Here is a 23,249-nt window from a genome sequence, read left to right on the forward strand (position 1 = left end):
TGGTAGTAAGAAATAAGGGGCTAGAACTTTGAGGAAAAAGTAGGGCTGAAGATAAATATATTTGAGAACAATAGAGGTGGTAATTGAAGCTGTGAGATTAGATCAGAACAGGGTTTCTCAACCATGGCATTGTTGAGGTTTTGGGCCAGATGATCCCTTATTGTAAGGACCTGCCCTGCGCATAGTAGGATGTTTAGCAGCATTCTTGGCCTCTACCTTCCTGATGTCAGTTGCATGTCCCATACAGCGGTAACAATGAAAAATGGCTCCAGGGCCGGCCCGGTGGCGCACTTGGTAGAGTGCGGTGCTTGGGAGTGCGGCGGCGCTCCCGCCGAGGGTTCAGATCCCATATAGAGACCGGTCCGCTCACTGGTTGAGCGCGGTACAGGCGCGACACTGAGGGTTGCGATCCCGTTACCGGTCACGAAAAAAGACAAAAAGGAAAAAAAAATGGCTCCAGACATCATTCAATGAAAGGATGTTGGTTTTGTGGATGAATCTCAACCTTGGTGAATAATTAGTACATACACATGCATGGACACCTCTATATGTATACACACAGGTTGCATATAAACATAGATCAAAAGTATGTGTTGGGAGAAAGAAAGAATATTTTCCTAAACTCTTTCTTTATTCATTCTTCTCATTTAATAAGACAGTCCAATTTTATCAAATACTGAGGAACTCACATTAATTTTTTCTGAAAAGAAGTTTACGTCAGAACCAATAAAATTAGAACTACCACTATCCACTTCCTTTTCCCCTTCTCTGTCACTCACATGCTTCATAACTTGGGCTTCCAGGATACTCAAGCCCTCTCCCAGTCCCCTAATAAGCAAGAACAATCTTAAGAAAGATACAGATAAACTCAGTTATATGTGGCTGTCGATGATCATAAGACCCACTGTGTCCTCTCATTTGATGTTTACAAATTGAAGTGGTAAAAATCTCTATTTAAGCCAGAGGAGTGAAATTCTATGTCTGCAATTTTAGAAATTCAAAAGTCAGCAAGACTTGGGAAAGTTTCTTTTTATTGGAGATGCCTTCTCCAGAAGCCCAGAAATGAGTCACTCTGGTAGCTTGGTATACCAGAAAGCTGGACATATTACTCCTACTTTAGGTGGCCACTACACCATCTAGAAGCTTCTCTTCATCTAGTCAATCTATGCCCCCTACCACTGCAAAGAAGGAGCATACAAGATTCCCTTCCAGAAAAGAATTGTAGTGAAAGAGAAACATTGCCTAAGTATGTGAGGGAAAGAGGCTTAGGGTGGAAGAGTCAGGGTGGAAGATCATTCCTGTGACAATCATCCACAATGCCTTGCGAAACCAAGGATAAAACATGCCGTATATAATGGGATTAAAAGTGGAATTAAAATAACCCAGCCAGAGGAAGACATTGTACAAGTCTTCAGGAGTTGTAAAATTAATGAAGGGGTCTGTGATTGTCAAGACAAAGAAGGGCAACCAGCACAACACAAACACCCCCATGACTATGCTCAAAGTCTTGGTGGCCTTGCTTTCATGTTTGGATGATGCCTTTATTTTGCTTTCTGGCCTAGCCAGTTTCTTCCTAGGACCAATGCCAATTTGCTTAGCATGCTTCCTGGCTACTGCGTAAATGTGTATGTAAATCCCCACCATCACTGTTCCAGGCAGAAAGAATGCTATAAAGGAGGCCAGCAACCCCCAGAGCTTGTTAAATATCAACACACACAAACCCATGCAGTCAATGGCCGCAACAAAATCTTCTGCACCAATGATGTTTAATTCTGAGAATACCAGGCCAAAGGCAAAAATGATGGGAATGGACCAACTGAGAAGTAGAAAGACCTCTATGACAGGGATAGTCATTTTGGTGACATAATGCAAAGGGTCACAAACAGCATAGTAGCGGTCAACTGAGATGAAGCAGAGGTGAAAGATGGAGGTGGTGCAGAGCATGATGTCACAGCAGCTGTGGATTTTGCAAAAGATGTCTCCAAAGTACCAGCAGGACTCGATGGACCTGATCATACTGAAGGGCATGACCACGCAGCTCAGCAAAAAATCAGTGGTGGCCATGGAGAGGATCAGGAAGTTGGTTGGGGAGTGGAGCTGCTTGAAGTGGGTGATGGAAATGATCACAACCATGTTTCCCAGCATGGTCATCACTATTGCCCCAATCATGACCACGTACATGGCACAGACACTTGGCACAGATCTCACATTTCTAGGGCATGAATTGTTAACCAAATCAAAGCAAAATTGTACTTCTGGAGGGTTCCGAAGGTCTGGTGAATTCATCATCTTTGTCTTGTGGGGACTATGAGTCTTTTTCAAAAGTACTGTGTTCCTCTCCTTTCCGTAAAAGAAAAAAGAAAAACAATAACAATCATTGGCAAGGCCACTTGTTACAGAAGCTCAGCAAGCCTGTACTTCTAAAGCAAGTTTAAACACACTACTGACCAGGAGCATTACTTCCCAAACCTTCATATGCATATGAATTACCTAGGGATCTTTTTAAAACCCAGGTTCTGATTCTGGGGTAAGAGCTGAAAGTCTGCATTTCTCACAAGCTCTCAGTAGATGCCAATGCTGTTAGTCCACAGACCTCTCCTCAAAACAGAATTGATATTCAGTCACCCAGCATCTAAGTAACTCACGTAAATGCATGTTCCACTCTCACTAATGTGTAGACTTTACTCAGGATTCCAAATCCATAGGCAGACCAAGAATTTTTTCTGTCCTACTCAAATTAGCCAATTTTCTGGATAGAAGCCCCTCAAGAATTGTCAAGATCTGTGGAACTATTACTTGATGTTTAGCTTAAACAATAATTATGTTCTGAAGATCATGTTGCTGCTTTTACTTTTTAATTTCTTTGTAGGCAATTGCAGATGCTTTGGATCTTGCCACTTATTACATACTATTCAATTAGAGAAGCTTTTCTCTCTCCACTGGGAAGAAAGTAGCTTTTAGAATTCAGAGGATTATTATGGCAAACTAAAAATATGCTAAAGGATACAAGGTTATACATGAATAATCTCATAAAGGGGGCAGGAATATCTCAAATGACAGATTCTATATATCTTGTGGGTTATGAAAACAATTTCATTTAGTAACTGCATTCATAAATTCAAATTAAGGGTGAGATCCTCTTGTCTATAGATTTCAAGTCTTACATTGGTAACAAAGGTGACATATATGGGTGCTCATTGTTTAACTTGTCATTTTGCGTATCATTTATGCTGTTGTCCTTATAATGTAAAAATAATGGGAATGACTCACCCAGAGTATGACATAAACTTGATTTGTTTTTCCAGTGCTGGGGCTGGATGTATAATTCTGATGGCCAATGGCAAGCTTCTGAGAGATCTAAGGCCAGTTCAGAGAAGGAGACTTTGGCCTGAGAATAGGCTAAAACTCACTGGTCCATTGGGAAAATGAACCCACAAGCACATCCTCACCAGACTTCCTGAAAAAGACATTAATGAGAATACAAGAACCTTGAAAATAATATTTCCACTATTTGCTACAATAGCTCAGCAATTATTTTCAATGCTAGTATATTATTTGAAAACATTATGGCACATTTTATTTTCTCTGGATATAGTAATTTAATTTCTCAGATTAGCATTTTTCTTTAGATATTTTTTGTTGTACCAATCAAATATCATGCAATTAAGGTAAACTTGAGAAAACAAACCATAGGGAAGTAAAACATTAGAAGGACAGAGACTTATTTAGCTCCTTTATAAAGTACAAATTATTCATCAGAACACACAGCACAAAATATCTGATTACTTCTTACTCTGGTTCCTAAGCTCTAAGTGACTGAAAATAATAAAATCTTAAACACCTAATTACCTTATTTAATAAGTTAACTCTATCCTGACTTTTATCTTCTTTGCTTTTGTGATTTACAAAATGTCTTTCATTCTTTTTAAATTCTTTTAAAAATTATCTTAAAAGTAGCTAACAGTTATCACAAAATTACTTAAGCATTTGTCACTAGAGATGCACAGTCATAGCATTTTCCATACAAAATAGTACACTCCTCAGTACTTCATTGTATGATTTTTGAAGTTTTAAGCTTCATTTTTGGAAACCTAATCCTTGAAAGAATTGACAAAATTTAGCCTCCTAGGTTTATAAAGTGAATTTCTGTCTTTTTTTTTAGAAGACATGGAATAAAACAACATCTAGGAATTAATGATATTTTCTCATGTTTCTGTTGCATAGTTACATATATTAGGGAAGTAGTTAGATATTTAAGTGTTAGATTAAGACAATAAGATAGAGTAAGACACATGCACATTTATTTTAAAAACTATTACATGGGTGAGTTGTTAAGGTAACATCAAAGATAAGAATAATTTTAAACTCCTATATTAAGCTTTTGGCCAAAAATTACAAAAAGAAGTAAGCAAATACAAATATGACTGCTGGCTTACTGCTCTGGGAAAGGAAAGTTGTTATAAAGTTGCATGGAGTTGGGGTTTTGTACGTTATTTAAAAACTTAACAGAATAGAGATTCCTTTCTTTTGGTGATTCACCTGCAAAATAGATCCACTTGGTAATTTTTTAATACAATAAAATAAGGTTAAACCCTCTATGGCATCTCATCTTCATCATGGAACATTATCATTGTAACTTTTTCTCATTTCACCAATAACATTTTCCCAAGCATCAGCAACATAGGACTAAATTAATTACAAAATTGGAAACAATCACCTAAGGAAAGCATATAAAATTCTGAATTTCTTCCAGGAGGTAGAAAAAAACATGCATTAACAATTCTGGAGAGGAGCAAGAATTGTATAGTTTTTTTTGTTCAAATTTAATTCTTTAGGAGAAAAAATTACAGACTAATGAAACAGACACAAGGGCTCTAAACAATGATTTGGAAAATGTAAAGTTTCCTCAAAATTTTGATGAAAAATGAAAAAGGAGTTATGTAACATTTTTTCCTCAAGTATTAAATGCCTAAAAGAATATTAACATATATGTATTTTACTTAAATAATAAGAGAAAAATATTCAACAACTCAAAAATGTAATGTAAATAAGTGGAAAAGAATAGGAGAGGACCTGCTTTATCCAGGCATGATTTTGTTCCTTTCACTGGCTACACAGCCCAAGCACTTCATTTCTGGGACTATTTCTGTGAAAACAATGAATTTATTTTACTTTGATATATCTCACCCATACAATAATTTCTTAGAAATAGGAGATTATTTGTGAATTATATTTGAGCAGGATCTGCTCTAGGTCTTCCTATCATTGCCTCTTTATAATCTTAGTGATTTATTTTTAAATGATACAGGTTTCTTTTTATAGATCAGTATTTTAAGTGTGGTCACTTTCAACATAAAAAAAAAAGAAAAGCAAACAAACAAAGAAAAAATTAATGTATCTGATTTTTTTCTCTCCTAGTGTATTCTCATCTGGGTTACCAGAGCATGTTTGGCTAATGAGGTGATCTGGGGGTAAAAGCACTGAAAGGTGGATTACCTGTTGTTCTATGGTTTCTTACCAGGCAATGAGCATTGTTGTCCTTCCTCTACTCCCCACTCATTTCCCTCTAGAAAAGGCACTCAGGCCCCACTCGTAGGGAGGTTCCTGGCAGCCTGTGCTGTCACCGGTATTTATGCACAAAATGTGCCTCTTGAGGCTGCGCTCCCACGTCCTGTGTTTGACAAGTGTGTGCTCACACAGCCTTCACTGTGCTGCCAGCAAACAGATTGCACTAAGTCACCAGAGAATTGGCTCCAGGAGGGTGATCAGTTCTGTGCTATCCTCACTATGACTCTGGAAGGACCACATGGACTAGCCTCACCCAAGGCCAAAGGTAGGGAAGAACAAAAAAATGAAAAGAAGGAAAAAAGGAGGGGAGAAAGGAGAAGATTTAGTTCAAATCCAACAAATGCTCACTTCACTTATTACCAAGTGCTAGATAATGTTCTCAAACAGTGAATTCTTTAATCCCTAGTGAAATGTTGACTTGTTTATATCTTTTCCTTCTGGAGTCATGCACAAGTCAGTGGTATTCCTTCATATTGCGGTTCTGTAAGTCTGTTGTTTTCCAAATAAAGGTTCTAGTCCAAACAAAAAAGCAAAAAGAACAATGTTTCAAAACAACCACTTGAAAAATGAAAACTTCCATCACCATGTGGGTATTTTTGTTGTTGTTGTTGTCCTTTTTTGTGACCGGTAAGGGGATCGCAACCCTTGGCTTGGTGTCACCCGCACTGCGCTCAGCCAGTGAGCGCACCGGCCATCCCTATATAGGATCCAAACCCACGGCGGGAGCGCTGCTGCGCTCCCAGCGCTGCAGTCTCCCGAATGCGCCACGGGCTCGGCCCACCATGTGGGTGTTTTCATGACCACAGGAGAAGTTATTTCCAGTAGTGTGCATTGTGCAAACCCAAGTTTCCTACACTGAGCTTCAAGATACTTACTGATACACTCCCATGAAGAAATACATATGCAGATATTTATTGAAACACTATTAGTTACAGCAAAAGATTACATACAGTAGGGATCTAGTTAAATGAATTATGATACTTCCAAACAACGAAACATTCTGCAGACTTTTTGGAAAATTAGGCAGATCTATGTTTTTATGGAGATGGAATGAATCTCTAAGACATAAAACCGTGTGAAAGAATCAAGATGCAGAGCAGCATGGGTAGTGTTTTGCCATTTTTTAAAGGTGTGTGGGAACAAAATGTACATACATACTTCTTTATGTATATGCCTGTTCCTGTGTATCTTTAAGAAGTGTCTGCCCCTGAGGAAGATGTCTTCCAGAGATCAAAAATTAGAAGGTGACTTACTTTTTAGTGTGTGGACTTTGGTTCCTTTTGAATTTTGAATTGTTATCTTTCTTTAAAAAAATGACAATTTTTAAAAAATAAATTTTATTTGCATTTTAATAAGAGCTTATTTGGGGGCTGGCTGTTTAGCTCACTTGGGAGATCGTGGTGCTGGTAATACTAAAGTCAAGCGTTCGATCCCTGTACTGGCCAGCTGCCAAAAAGAAAGAAAGAAAAAGAATAAAATCTTATTTAATTTAACTTAATTTAATGAAAACTTTAGCTTTAGAACTTTAGTCTGAAGAACTTTTATCTTTATGTTTGTGATGGCTTTCAATTAGATATAGAAATGACAAAATACAAGTAAAAACATGGAACATTTTGGAGCTGTAAGACCTGTAGAATTAGAAGGAAAAAAAAGAAAAAAGATAATGTCACCAAAAAGATAAGTACTGATCAGAAGGGTTTAGGGTTATGGATTAAAAAAAAATGCTTTGTTTTATTTTCATAGGGATTAAAGTGAAGAGCAGAGTGTATGTGGATCAAAGAGCTCATAAAGCTGAAAGCAGACAACCTCATGGAGATGTTTCAGATAATACTTCAGTGAGAAGCATGTCCTGCTCCAGTTCCACAACAGTGGGAGGTAGGAAAATCATAAACTGAGCACAGAAAAGCAACTCTCAGTAACAAATGTAATGATGTAAAATTAGTACTCTACTTTATTCCAAAGAATGTATGGGCAATCAAAACCAATTTTTTTAAAGTATAAATCTAAGGATATCTGCATGGGTAGGAATACATTGTGTGCATGCGATCTAAAAAAAAGAAATCAAACTCATAGTATTAAGACAGCTTGTATTCAGTTTAAAGATAATCTTTGTGTATTTGTTATTTTTAATATTTGTAATGTTTAAAAGAATTTAGCATGTTAGAGTATTTACTACAATAGCTTTGTGATTCCCACTTAGAATGTATTATTAAATAATTGATTTAGATGTGATTTTTTTTTCAGTTGAAAGGCACAAAAGAAGTTTGCTAGGTTTATAAATGATATTACAATTTTTAAGAATCTTACAATTCACCATATTTGTAAGTTATTAAATTTACAAGTTATTTAAGCATTGAGGAAGTTTTTATGTATTAATCTGACAAATTATCAAAAAGTGGAACTTGAACATTTTAATTTGATAAATATGTCAAACTAAGTAACAGAGAGGGAGACTTTCTAAAAGAAAATGATATTTATTTGGGAGTAGCATTGCAATGGAAATAAGCATGCCATAGTAAACTATGTGCATATTCAGGGAGGTTGAGGCAAAAAAAAAAATTTAAAAAGCAAACTGAGGAGGATTACATAAGCTGTTTTGAATCAATTATCCTTGGCTACAAAGGTAGCATTGGTCCAAGGCTGGACAGGAAGTTGTTGGACAAATGGGTTTGCAGAAGTATTTTCTGTGTAAAGTTACGGTGGCCTTAGTGCAAAGTTGTGGTTTTGCAGAGTCTTTTGTGATAGTTTTGTTATCAGGCATACATGAATGAGAACCCTCTCTTTATGGCCATCCCTGGCTCCTTTTTGTCAGGACTTGACACAAGTGACTCCATTTTGATTGTGACAACTTTCATAAATACAGATAAAATATTAAGGTAATTCAGTTAACAAGGCTGTAAATGCCCCCTTAAAAGTTCTTGTTAAGGGGCCGGCCCGGTGGCGCACTGGATAGTGCGCCGCTTGGGAAGTGCGGCGGCGCTCCCGTCCGAGGGTTCGGATCCCACATACAGACCGGCTCCCGCTCACTGGCTGAGCGAGGCGCGGGAGCAACGCCGAGGCTTGCGATCCCGTTGCCGGTCCCGGTCCGGTACGGGGGCAACACTGAGGGTTGCGATCCGTTGCCGGACACGGAAAAAAAAAAAAAAAAAAAAAAAAAAAAAAAAAGTTCTTGTTAAAAGTTGTTAAATGTATAAATAGAATAACTTCTATTCTATTTATAAGTTATAACTTATAATTTAAATGAAGTTTATAAATTATAAATTAATTAAAAGTTATAAGTTAAATAAAATTTTAAGGAAGAGTTACATTTTTCAATATTATTTTATAAATGGAATACTAACTTTATTTTATTTATTTTATTTTATTTTTTTTAAAGATGATGGGTAAGGGGATCTTAACCCTTGACTTGGTGTTATCAACACCACACTCTCCAAGTGAGCCATGGGCTGGCCCGGAATATTAATTTTAAAAGCTGAAATTACCTTGAAGAATCTTTTCTATATGCAGAAAGGACACCAGAAATCTCAAACTGATAGACTTAAAAATAGATCTTAAAAATAAAAAAAAGTTTGCCAAGTGGGGAAGAAGGGCAAGAAGGCCCCAAACAGGGCAAACAGGGGTAAGTGACTTATTGGGGGGCAGTGATTCATTCAGAGGAGTGTGGAGCCAAGATGAGTGATCAAATGTGGAAACACAAAGAAAGACCAAGTCAGGCTTGTTTAGAACTCGATGCCTTTGGTAGGAATTTCAAAACTTTAACTCAGAGCAATACAAAGCTACATTCGTCAGGCGTCCATCAGGAAACAGATGGCACAATCAACCTGGATGATTAAGGAGAGTTTAATAAAAGGACTGTTTTCAAAGGTGTGTTTGGGCAGCTGGTTTAAGGAAACCAGCAAGAAACAGTCTAGTTCCCAGAAGTATTGTAGCAAGAAACTACGACCCTCGCTAGACCAGAAGTGGCAAGGAGACGGGCAGTCACAGGAATCCCTGTGACTCCAGAGGGACTCCAGAGGGCCTTTCTTGGAGGAACACAGCCAGCTCCAAGGTGATTTGGCAGAAAGGTTGCCTGGGATAAGTACCCTGATTTCACCTTCCTTCCACCCTCTGATCACCTACAGGTGCTTACCATTGGTAAAATGCCATTGGGAAAGTGCAGGCAGGAGAGCTCCTTAATCCAGTCTGTGTTGAACAGCCTGCTGCACAGAGTGGGTAGAGAACTCAGGGCACACACAAGGGATCTAGCGTTGAAACTAAAATTTCTTAAAATTTTAGAGGAAAGTGTTAACATCAGATAACTGTTCAGAGTAGATTGGAAAGCTGTAAAACCGGAGGCAAGAAGCCTATTAGTGTGGGTGGGAAGGGATGCATATATTACAGATTACATGAAAATACTTCCTGGCTATCCATTATGCCTTTATTAGGCACATTTGTTTTTTTCCTAACAAGCAGAGGGAATGGGAGATAGTTCTTACTGACTCATACTGCCCTTTGAGACATAAGTTGAGCCAGGGTGATTTTCCATGGTTGGATCTAGAACAAAGAAAATCTAGGTATTAGGAGAGAAGGATTTAGAAGAGAGACAGGAAAACCCCAAAATTAAAATTTCCTATCTTGAAGTTTGACATAATGCTGACCTTGGATTCAGGAAGAGAGGAAAAATCTACCTCCTTTTGCTCCTCTTCTCCTTCCCATAACATAGTCCAGGTATGAGGGGCTGTGGACATGGTCATTACCTGTGTTCATGTACTTCCCAGTAGATGAAATAAAAGAAGCATTGTTTGTCTCAATGTTCCACAGAAAAATCACTGGAAGGACTTTCACCAAATGTTCATGATCTGTCTTAAATCACAGGCATTGTAGTGTGGACGAAATTTGTTTGGCGAGGCCCTAGGGAGACCTTCAGAGAAAGTGGTTGAAACAAGTACAAGGAGAGGCCTGTGATTGCTGGCTGGGGGTGTAGACATGCCATGCAGGTTAAGATTCCAGAGACACGGGAAATAGGAAATCAGTGCAAATATAAACCACCAAGTGAAAAATCCTAAGGGCAAAAGCTCAAATTGCATATGATTCTTAATCAATCTGCTTCTCCTCTAGGCAACTCTTTTTAGTGAGCTTTAGGGTGTCAGGAAATAACTGAGTAGTTTATATAATGATGGTTAACGATTCTCCCAAGCCAAATATTAAGGTGGACTGCCAGTTGACAATAAAGGCCAACCTGAAGTCACACTTCTTCCATAGATCCACTGGTCACAATGATCTTCTCTTTCTGAATTCCTAGAGAGGAATCAGATTAGAATCAAAATAATTAACACTTCATTTTCTTATATATTATTCTTACATTGGTCTTTAATTGTCCCATGTATGTAAATCTAGGCCAACCTATTCTGAACTGCTTTGTATATTTCTTTTGCACATTTTCCACCACTCAGAGGTGAATGTAAAATGAAATTTAATAGTACGATATTTGCAGTGATCTGAGGATGGAAGGTATGTGCTGCCAGTCAAAGTAATGACAATCTCCTTTTCAATATAACTTTCGTAATGGTTTTTTTATTAACGTACTTCAGGAAACAGATTTGCAGTTTCTGAATGGGAGCTAAATATTTTTCCTGACAGTATGTACCGAAGAGCATTCCGAAACCATGGATAAAAAAAGCCATGAATGAGAGGGTTGCAAGTGGAGTTGAAGTACCCAAGCCACACTAAGAGATCAAGTACTATTAAGGGAGTGGAGTAGTTTAAATATGGGTCAATCAAAACAGCAAGAAAACAAGGCAACCAGCAAGCTAGAAACACCCCCATGACGATACCCAGGGTCTTAGCTGCTTTCCTGTCCTTTTTCTTAGATAGGTTTTTTTTCACTTCCCTCTTTGTGTTTTCAGGCATATTACTGATGACTCGAGCATGTCGTTTGGAAACGATAAAGATTTTGCCATAAATACCAACCATGATGGAGCCAGGAGTCAAGAAACACGTAGTGAACAATATTGTCCCCCAAAATTTGTTGAAAGTAAGTGCACAGAAATTGAAGCAAGCAACAAGAATCTCATAGCTCTGCATACCAGAAACATTGGCCTCAGATAGAATTAAACCAAAAGAAAAAAGAGCTGGGGCAGACCAGCAAAATGCCAGCAGTCGCTTTATCATGGAGGTTGTCATTGTGGTTGTGTAGTGTAAAGGGTAACACACAGCGTAAAATCGATCAACAGCAATGGAGCAGAGGTGGAAAATGGAGGTCAGGCTCAGCATCATGTCAAAACTTGCATGGAATTTACAAAAGCCATCCCCAAAATACCAGCAGCTCTCCACTGATCGCACCATACTGTATGGCATAATGATGAAACCCAGCAGAAAGTCCGTGGTTGCCATGGAAAGGATCAGAAAGTTTGTGGGAGAGTGAAGCTGTTTGAAATGTGATATAGAAATTATTATAACCAAGTTTCCAAAGATTGTGATAACCATGGCTCCAGTCATAACCAAATACATTACCACTCGGACATGAGAAGGGCGATTGGTGGGAGGACAGGATTTATTTCCAAATTTCGCACAACTGGATAAGTCGTTGGGAATATAAGTTAGATCCATAGTGCTTTATCACTTCAAATTCTTTTCCAGGAGGATGCTAATGGTTCTTCTCTTCTTAAACTGATTGCAGTAAATTTCAGTGCCTAAGAATATAATAAAGCTCAAAGTCATCTGTTAGTTTACTTCAATTGTAATTTATTTAAATACTTAAGATGGTATCAACTGTGTTTGCTTTCTGAATTATTTTCTACATTAGAAGAATAAAAAATTTCAACAGCTTATTCTTTTCGAGGTTATTCTATTCTGTTATCTTCCTGGGTTATTCATCTATCCATTCATTTATTCAACATGGGTTTATCTATTGACTGCTCTATTCTTGGCGATGTATTAGATGATTTTCAAGGGTGTTTGGTCAATTTTCACTCTGAGAAGCCACTTTCCTAGAAACTCTTTTGAACTACAATAACCTAACATCTCTTTTACCATAAAAATACTTAATACACAAAAGCTAAGTGAAATCACTGTTTTTCTTTATGAATTCTTTCAATAACTTGAAATCTTCACTTGTAAAAAGCATATTACTTCTAATAATAAAAGGCATATTGCTGTTGGAATATACAGTAACATGTTCCTGTGGGCTAAACCATGGACCTGGGTCAAGGATTCATACCTTCTCTACTGTCTATGCCCTTCCTCTCCTATCCTCTGTCCTCTTCTCTTCACTTTCCTTTTCTGTATTTCTTGAGTCCTACAGCTTATCTGCAATCCTAACTAGTGGAGCCGTGTCATATGCTCTATCCTTAAATGACCTATAAGGATTACAAATCTCACCTTCACAGACCTAGCCACTCAAATTTCATGTGATTCCTATTGGTCACAGTGGGTTGAATAAGACAGGATGAACAAATTATATAAATCCAAATTTCAATAAATTATAATACCTGCTTCACTATTTACTTTGGGATATACAGCACCGTGAAAATCCACTCACCAGCAGGCTCTAGAGAAGCTTGACACTGTGCCTACAATGAAGTTTTGTCTACTTAGCGGGCTACAGAAACACGGGCCAAGTTTTGAATGGATTAGACACAAGAGACACTGAATCTATATTGGATTCTCCCAAGCCATAAAGATTCAACTGCGGTGTACATTTAGCAGGCTTATCTATTCAGGCAGATTCAATTTGGTTTTCCTTTAGAACCTTAAGAAAGAGCACAAAAAGGTCCCTTCCCTGTCTCAAGGTGTTAGAAGCTCCCCTCATTCCTTTTGATTCTATCATTCTCTCCTGACTGGGGAGGAAGAAAAGGAACCTTGTAGGGACAAAAGAACTCATATTATGTAAGCTAGAGAAGTTTCTTATTCCCATGTCGCAGGAAACTTTCTCATTGGAAATTCTTAGGAGGGCCTGTTTTTGAGCTAACTGTTCCATGTGACTCCCCAATCTGCTGTATGTTAAGGGTTTACATCACTGACTTCCAAAGAGGATATATCCAAAGAGCCTTGGACTGGAAATTTTTCTCCTGCTTCAAGTTCTGCCAAAATTATAAACATATAAATAAAAGAAAGAAAGAAAGATACAACATTCCCAATAATATATTAAACTTTCAAATGGACAACTGGGGTTACTAGAATTGGGAAGGTGGAGGGGAGGGAAGAATAGGTAAAGGGCCATGAATAGCAATGATATTGTATATTATTCTGAAGTGAGCAATAAATAAATAAATAAATAAAACACATTATGTGAATTGTAAGATTTCAGATATTTTAAGTTTTCTTATGTACTGATTAATTTTAAATACTCTTTAAATTGATGAGCTAGCTGGTTTGTTGTCGATATCTATATTTTAATGTTTAATCATGAGTTTTGTATTATTTTTGTCAATAGCAGTATGTCATGTCAACTCAGCCATAATTTTAAATCCTTTCTTAATGTATTTATATGATTCATTTCTTTTCATTAACTTGTTTATAACGTAAAGCCTATTTATTACTTATATTTGCACCTTATCTTTTCCTTTTAGTGAATTTATGTTTTGGGTATATCCATTTTTTTTTATTAGAAGTCACTTTTCAGTGTCAGAATATTATATAATATCCGTTGATTTCATTAATAGACTTTATATTTTTGTTTCATTAAAAAAAGGAAAACAGGAGGCATGCTGAACTAGAGGGGCCTTACAGGCCCTTCCAGCTCTAAAAGTCTGTGAATCATTGCCAACTGAAAGGTTATTAGTTTTAAACCATCTTCTATAAACAAGTAGAAAACAGAAGAGCAGCGAAATGAGGTGAAAGAGAGATACGGAATAAAGTCGTGGTTCAATGCAGAGACTCATTGAATGGTACTTCGAGTCCTGAGACATGTCTGATCAATATTGAGGATGTGTTTCTCTCCATTACGATCTTCCTCCTCTTTTTACTGCCTCTCTTTCTTCCTTGGTTTTCACCAAGGAAAGGTTGTGAGCATCTAGCCCAAGTCCCATTTTAGCATGTAAGTGATAGCATTCAGTAAATAACTGTTGAATGCAGTATGCTTGTAAAAATATACCCAGACTCCTATATTGTCTTTTCTTGCCTTTACCTCCTAAAACAAACTCTAAGCAACAACTGCATCTTACTAGGCATGTTTTTTTGATACATTACAATGAGACACGGAACTCATCTATCCCGGTCACTCCTGGATTCTCAGTATCTAGGTTAGTGCTTGTAGTAGACACTAGATACATATTTTTGAATGAATAAATATACAAATAAATAGCAAATTATGGTCGTTTAGAAAAATCTGCATTGTTTCAATAAAAGCAGTTGATTCCATGTGCCTAAAATGCTTCTGCGAATGGATGAACTAGTTCTTGGAGCACACTTCATGAAAATATCTTCTGGGATTAAATTGTTTCTGATGCTACTATAACTACTCCCAGAGTAGCATTAAGACAGGAATTGCTGAGAGAGTTGGTGTAGACGTAATTGACTGATCTCTCAGGCTAGTGAGAAGAGAACCAAAGATGCTGAGTCTGGAAAGAAATACAAAGGTGCTAGTAGAAGACGACAAAGCTGCTGAATGTTTCAGCTAAATGTACTTGGGAGGTAGAGGTGGTGGTGGCATACGACACCCCTCAGTGTCCCATGGACATATGAAGATGGGGTTAAACTGGATTTTTCAGTTTCTTATGCACTGCTGAGCACCTCATCTACCACTTAGGAGAGTTGGAGATTTTCTTCCAGCTGAAACTCACACACTTTAAAAAATAAAAGAAAATACTATTTTGGAGAGCACTGACTTACAATTAAACTTACACAGTATCTAAGTTGATGAACGTGTTTGCAGTTAAGGTATATGATTACCCAGGATATTCTCTGCCATGCCCCAATCGCCCATATGATCTTAATGATCACAGGCATGACACTGAAACAACCTCAAACAGGCACTGCGTACAGGCAACTCCCCCGCTTTTTAAGGATTGGGAATTCTATGACGTGTTCCAACATGAGACCAAATCTTCCACTATGTACACTTTCTATGTATATAAGGGAAAATTCAGAACTGTACTATACTTTCAGAACTGAGGAAGACCTCGAATGAAATGTTTACAAATATTTATTATGAGGTGGTTTCCAACCTGTTTTTATCTTACAATTCCATGGTATGGCTTTGCAATCAGGCAGACCTGTGTTTGATTATTGGTTTCATAACTTGTTAACCATATTATTTTGGGCAATGGCTCAATGTCCCTGAGCCTCAGTTTCTTTTTTCATAAAGTAGGGATACACCCAACTTCACATATTTGATTTAAAGATCAAAGATAAGGCTGGCCAGTTAACTCAGTTGGTGAGAGCACAGCCTTATAACTCTAAGGTCATGGGTTCGGATCCCTGTACCAGCCAGCTGCAAAAAACAAAAACAGAAAAAATTGGAGATAATATATGAAAAACATGACATCTGTTAATAAACACTCAAGGAAGCCCATGTTAACCAGCTGTAACAAACTAACAATGTTCTTTTGGAAAACTATATTCTGATTTCCAAATAACTGATTTGCAAACAAACTTTGGTTATTTTACAACTCGCTTATGTTTGGGAGTTGCCTGTGTAGATATTTGAGGTCGTTATCATTGTGCCTACTTTCCTCCCTGCTTTTCCTCATAAGAATTACGGCACCTCCTTCAATTTTGCTTTTTTTAAAAAAAAAATCTTTCATGTGACCTATTATGTTGAATCACATAGTCTTTATGAAATTGCCATTTTTGCAAGTTAAAAATGTTCAAATATTAATAATTTCAAATAATTTCCCACTGGGATCTTTTCTCCTTTCCCCTCAAATTTCAGTTTCATGCACTGACTTATAATAAGGTTGGCATATCACCAGACACATATATTTGCAAAGAGTCAAATTTACAATGCCAGATTATATCAAGGAGCTAAAGCTTATTGAAGAGAATCTTTGGTAGGCTAGACACATTCATTTCAGTAGGAGCCAGAGGTGTCCTAACAGCAAATTCTAAGTTAGGAGTCTAGTTTTCATAGCCTTAAGGTATGAATACAATATAAACTGTAGTAGAAAATGAAAACCTATGATCCATGGTTCTAACAGAGGAGGCAAATATTTGTACATGCTACCTGTAAGGCACCAAATAATACTATCATTATTGCCATAAAACATGTTCCTCTCTTCTAGAATCTTATATTTGGGAAAAGAAGTTAAAATTGTCATTGCCACCTATGTATGTATGTATAAATATATAAATTAATTCAAATTGTGATTTCTTTCCCTTTTTTATTTGTTGAAAAAACATCAGAGAAGAACGATTAGCACAGAAAAATATAAGCAATTAATGTTATAATTCTTTAACATACTGAATCAAACTAAATGTACTAAAAAGCAAATTTTAAAGTTTTTTCACTTCAACACAAATTTGTATTATGTCATAAGTAATATGCTTCCTTTTTCTCCTTTAAATTCTGATTGCCCCATGCTTCCTGGAATTTAAGGCTGAAGTCTAAGGTATTTTAGCTAATTAGCTAACTGCTTACCACAAACAAATGCAATTTCAGCTAGCCTCTACAAACCATGGGCTCTCTGAGTGCCTGCTTGGAGTGTTCCAGGTAGAAGGGAGAGTCTCTTATTGAAACCAGCACCAGTTATAGGACCTGAAAAGCACACTAACAATGATTGCTCCATTGTTTCTCTTGCCACAAGTCAGAAAGTATTGCCAATATTTATATAATTCATTAAAAAATTGATCTTAAAGTACAAACTCTCAAATATAAATTCTGTTTTTAGAATTCCAAAATCATTCTTGGTCTAAAAGCAAATTTCATCCAATGAGCAGATTTGTGTAAATTTTCAGTTAAACTTGTTAAAATAGAGACAACAGGGTAATAGTACAATTTGATGAGTAATTTCGTAATTTTGGACTAGTGCAAGTCCAAAATTTTCAAAAGATAAACAGTCTATGTAATATAATAGAAAAGATAAAGGTTTGACATTTATGAAAATTCATGATATTGGATTTTTCTGGTTAATTCTCTAATATCTAATATAAACAACAATAAATATTTTAAAACTTTAATAGCAAAGACTACTTGGAAGCCATTTCAGAGTTGACAATAAGTAGACTACATTCAAATGTAACACTAAAAACTGAGATAAACAGAAGAAAACACGATTTTTGTCTATAAATCTACTTTATAACTGTATATAATAATTTAAACATCATAACATTAAAAGGTAAAAAATAGTATCTGGCATGTAAGTGACTTTATACCAAATAGCTCATAGTTCATAAGTAAGTCTTATAAAAACATGCGGCAGTTGGCAATGGGCAGAGATAATATTGTCTTTTTAGAGGCAGCTGGGAACAGGAAAAACATTTTAAGTGACAGTAAATACATGCACAGAACAGGCAGAGCAACTTCTATTTCGGAGGGCAGGAGCAGAAAGGTGAGTGAAAATGAAAACCAAAGCATCTTTGTTGTAATTAGCTACAAGTCATGGCATTGTTTGAAAATTAGCAGAACAGAACAATCTCTACTAAAACCAAGTATCAGAGAATGTGTTAGAGGTGGGGGGGACCAGGAGGAATTGATCTAAATAAATCTTTTATGAAGACTACATTTACACAACTCTGTATCTCATAAATATGTATAATAAAAATAATAAAAAATAAATTTTTAAAAAAGGCCACATTCGCATTTTTTGGTGGATAAGGGGGAAAGGGCCTGGGAAAACACACCTTGGTTAGAAGATCAGAGCATGGTCTTGCATGTTGTAGGTGTATCTTAGCATCTGTCTGCATGGAAACCCTGGCTATAGTCTCTTCTCTCTTCAGCCTACAATATTCCAGCCACACGGAGCCACGGTGTTGCCCTGCAAATGACCACTCTGAGGTTTGGCCAACTGCCCTTCCTCCATCCATTTGCTAGTCCCTTCATCTCTGCCCACTTCGGAGCTTAGCACAAATATCATTTCCTTCCAGAAGCCTTTTTTGACTCTCCCAGTTGAAGTTAATCTCATAAAATTATAGACTGTTAGGGTAGCCAAAGATCTTAGAGATAGTGGTTCCACTTCTTCATTTTATAGCTGATTATGATTTCAAATACCTTTGTTTCCTTCTTCTAGCATACTGCCCTACCTTAACTGTAAATTGCTTAAGAACTGAGATAACATCCCTTTAACCTGCTACTAACTTTGTGACACTTAGCACAGAGCCATATACATGGCAGGTTACTTATGTACTACAAAGCAAATTTTAAAGATTTTTCATTTCAACACAAATTTGCATAATGTCATAAATAATATGCTTCCTTTTTCTTCTTTAAATTCTGATTGCTCCATGCTTCCTGGAATTTAAGACTGAAGTCTAAGGTATTTCAGCTGGTTAGGTAACTGCTAAACAAAAACATTTATTGAATTAAGCAAAAAGAAATTAAATACAGTACATCATGAAAACCTAGTTAATAGATGTCTTGTCTCACAATATTAGAGATGTCTGGTTTGGGAAAGATTAAAATATTAGGAAAACAGAAAATGCTGTTTCAAAAGTAGCTAGTAAATCCTCTTCCAAAACAAACTATTACAAATGAAACCCAGTTACCAACAAAATTCCAGTGTCCTAAAGTTCCTAAATTACTTTACAAGCACATTTTCACTACATCCTTCCAACTTCTTCATGTATAGTAAATAACTCAGGTCTTGAGGTAACCATTGCTAGTAAATGCTAGAACCAGCATTATACTCCAGGTCTCCTGGCTTCTGTTCCAGTGAACCTTCTGCCACTCCGTACCATCTCCAATAATGGGCAACAGTTCATTTCTGATCTATTTGGACAGCAAGAAAGTCTATGGCTCCAGATGTTTATAGTTCCTTCCATCTAGTCCCTGCTAATAAAAGTATGGTTTGTGGACAAGCCACATTGTCATTTCCTGGGAATGGTTTTGGAAATGAAAATCCTCAGACTCATCCCAAAATGTACATCTTAGCAAGATACCTATGTTATTTGTACACCCATTGAATTTAAGGACTGTTCTCGACAATAGCGAGACTATATATGTAATTTAGGCACTGTTTGTATTTGAAATGAGGGAATAATTCTGAAGAGCAAAGAGAAACAGAATATCTTAAGTGAATGCTGTTTGCAAGGGAAAAATACCAAAAACGAAATGTGTAGTATCTGGAAGTGATTTAAAGTAGAATATATCAAGGATTTTGTTACTAAGACATAATGACAAAGAGGAAAGTGCATTTTAGTATTTTTGGAATACCTAAGCACCTTACATTTATTAAGTCATGCCTTGCATATCCTTATACTTTGCAAAAACATTTTTTCATATGACAGTACATAGAAATTTACACACCTTGCCAAACAAATTTTGATGGAAAATTTAAGATCTTTGAAATATCATAATAATTATTTCTTAGGGAAAAAAAAAAAACCTACCTTCTCTATTACAATGAATTTGTTACAATTTCTGATTCTCTTTAAAATTTAACTATCACTGTTCAATTATTTTGAAAGAAGAAATAAATCATAAAATAAATAAAATGATAAAAAAAGATAGTACATTTTCAATTCTTTTTGTTGACCCAGTACCTTCCTGTTCCTGAAAAGTTAGTTGTGAATCATTGAGTTTCTTCTAGTGGTTTTGCAGGTATGATGTCAGGAAATCCTGCAAAGTTTCGTGTAAAGGATTAAGATATCTGATTCTTATAAGCTTATCTCTGCTCTCAAGAGAACTGTGGAGAACTCAGATCCAGAAGCTCTGAGAGGCACTAACTGCAGAGTCACAGTGGAACTGCCCTTTTAACTCTTTCTCGGGGGATTTTGAAATATTCTGTGTATTTTTCATGACCCAGATAGTTTTGAGTTTGTTTTTTTCCAAACAAAGGACAATAATTTCATATCTGAATTCATGGTCATTTGGGCTTCATTCGGGGAAGATAAGGTACTGAAACTTACTAAAAATAGTAATAATATAATATAATATAATATTAAAAATACATGTGCATGTGTAGGCTAAATTAAATGTTGGCCAATATCTAAGGGAAGAATAGTTGCCTAAATCATACAAGGTTTCTGTTTACACTTCGATTCCCGAATGTAATGAGAAGATATTGGAGTGGGACGGAAGTAGTTACTTTTGCTTCAGTGATTTGTACAAGTTTATCTAAAACCTTTAGTAAAATAATTTTTTTTAAAAAAGCCAGTTACAGTGTCACAAATCTTTTTTTTTTTTTTTTTTTTTTTTTTTTTTTTTTTTTTGTCTTTTTTTTTTTTTTTTTGTCTTTTTTTTTTTTTTTTTGTCTTTTTTTTTTTTTTTTTGTCTTTTTTTTTTTTTTTTTGTCTTTTTTTTTTTTTTTTTGTCTTTTTTTTTTTTTTTTTGTCTTTTTTTTTTTTTTTTTGTCTTTTTTTTTTTTTTTTTGTCTTTTTTTTTTTTTTTTTGTTTTTTTTTTTTTTTTCCCGTGTCCGGCAACGGATTGCAACCCTCAGTGTTGCCCCCGTACCAGACCGGGACCGGCAACGGGATCGCAACCCTCGGTGTTGCCCCTGCGCCTCGCTCAGCCAGTGAGTGGGAACCGGTCTGTATGGGGGATCCGAACCCTCGGCGGGAGCGCCTCCACGCTTCCCAAGCAGCGCACTAGCGCAGTGCGCCACCAGGCCGGCCCAGTGTCACAAATCTTGACAAAATTAGTTCAGTAAATAAAGAACACTGAATAAGAAGTCAAGAGAACTCGGTTCTGGTCCTACTTCAGTAACAATTAGTTGTGTAATCGAGGATAAATCATTAAATTACCCAGGCTCAGTTTTCTCATCTGTCTCACAAAATCCTGGGTGTGGAGGGTGGGAAATTACTTTACTAACCCTGGGAAATGAAAGCAGAATGAACCATGCAAAGCAGCCAGCACACAGGAGCTGGAGCCCTCTGTTGCCTTCACTAGCAATAGAGGCAGGACAACTAAGTTCTGAAATTAAAACGTGCAGGGAAAAGGAGCAGAGATAATCATCTGTTTCAATGAAAGGAGAATCACTGAGCAGAACGTTACAGAGGAGCGATTTGAATGATGCCTTAAAATATTAATAGGATTCTAATAGAAAGAGAGAAGAAGCATTGTAAGAGACTTCAAGGCCCACAGAAGGTTGTAAAATTTTTATTTTGTCTGTCTGTAAGCACCAGCATAAATAAACACCACCATCACAAATGTCATCACTATGTAAAAAGGACAGTCAAAAACTTTCCAAGAAATGACAGCAGGCAATGTTCTGCTGCGATATTTGGTTTCATTTTCCAAAGCCACATATTAGTGAATTGAGAAGTAAATTCAATAAATACTAATTCAAAATAATTCTATTTTATACTAAGGCTAAAATCTATTTTAAAATCATTTTTTTTTAGCAATAGGTCTTTTAAAATAAAGACAAAAAGTATTTTGTGTGTATGTGTATGTTTGAATACTGAAACAACATAAACAACACCATTTCCAAAATTACCAAATTAACTCAATAGTATCCAGTATAATAGTTTAGACCTCATGATTACACCTGGTTTAATTACTCCCTTCTTGGAAACTTCTTTTTCCATTTCTTGTTTTGTACTTGCAGTTTCTGTCACCACTTCAAAGATGCTCCATTATTCCACTTCTACCCTATAGGCTACAGGGAGGGACCGCCCTATCAGTGGGACAGCCAGGATGGAGTGGCCGCAGAAGTGGTAAGTCCATCTTTAGGCAGGTATATTTGGGCCAGACTAACACTTAAGCAGACTGCTGAATGGTCACTGTTTAGTTGTAATCTATGTAATGAACTAAAATCAAAGCAAACTTGTAGGCAATTACGTGAAAAAAAATAATTTTTTAATTGATATAATGCAAATGAAGAAAGTAAACAAAAATATTTCAGTAACACACAGTTTACTTATACATGTAAAAACACATGCACACAAACACAGACATATATATGAAATTAACACTTCATAAGACAATACTTACCTTCAATGGAAGTGATATTCTCTGATATTATCGATTTCCTTCTATTCTGACTTGCTTTTCACTGAAAGAGTAGTTTGCAGCCAGTGGTATACTGAAACCACTCACGTCCACTTTCAAGAATATGTTATTAATTTTTCAAGGACTCTGAGAGCCAGTTGACATTACATTAGTAGTTTAGAATCAGTGATAAGGGAAGATGTTTTGTTATTGTTTATATACCATAAAATTTTTTTTGAGAAAGAAACGAAGAAACAACAAACACAATAATATTTTGAACATTCAGAAAGAGAGAACAAAACTGTGGTTATTAGAGGAGGGAAAGGGGGAGGAAAATGGGATTAGGGAGAAACTGGTTAATGGACACAAAGGATGAGTGTGTTCTGTAATGGCAAATATGCCAACTATCCTGATTAGATCATCACATATTGTACACAAATACTGATAGTCAACTCTGTACCCCACAAATATGTATAATAAATTATGTTTCAATAAAAAAAGTAAAAAAAAAAAATTTTGAGAGGCAAGTATTAAATATTTACTAGCACACTGCTGATCACTGATTTGTAGCCCACTAAAATCAATTTTATACTTTATTATTGGGTCTCAACTTACAGTTAAAAGGACACTAAATAACATATACAAAGTTTCTAGTACCCAGAGCCCTCCATTTCT

General features: G+C 36.3%; 2 protein-coding genes across 2 annotated transcripts; both read right to left on the minus strand.

The window, feature by feature from the left end:
* Nucleotides 1–1,242: 1,242 nt before the first annotated feature.
* Nucleotides 1,243–2,289, minus strand: LOC103602596 (trace amine-associated receptor 4-like). The gene has a single exon (XM_008587011.1). It carries the CDS (start codon nucleotides 2,287–2,289, stop codon nucleotides 1,243–1,245), a length of 1,047 nt encoding a protein of 348 aa, XP_008585233.1.
* An 8,830-nt stretch (nucleotides 2,290–11,119) lies between these two features.
* On the minus strand, nucleotides 11,120–12,185 carry LOC103602466 (trace amine-associated receptor 3). Its single transcript, XM_008586873.1, has one exon. It carries the CDS (start codon nucleotides 12,154–12,156, stop codon nucleotides 11,125–11,127), a length of 1,032 nt encoding a protein of 343 aa, XP_008585095.1. The 5' UTR covers nucleotides 12,157–12,185; the 3' UTR covers nucleotides 11,120–11,124.
* Nucleotides 12,186–23,249: the final 11,064 nt, after the last annotated feature.

The sequence above is a fragment of the Galeopterus variegatus genome, unplaced genomic scaffold (assembly GCF_000696425.1).
Source record: "Galeopterus variegatus unplaced genomic scaffold, G_variegatus-3.0.2 Scaffold114, whole genome shotgun sequence".
Lineage (NCBI taxonomy): Eukaryota > Metazoa > Chordata > Mammalia > Dermoptera > Cynocephalidae > Galeopterus > Galeopterus variegatus.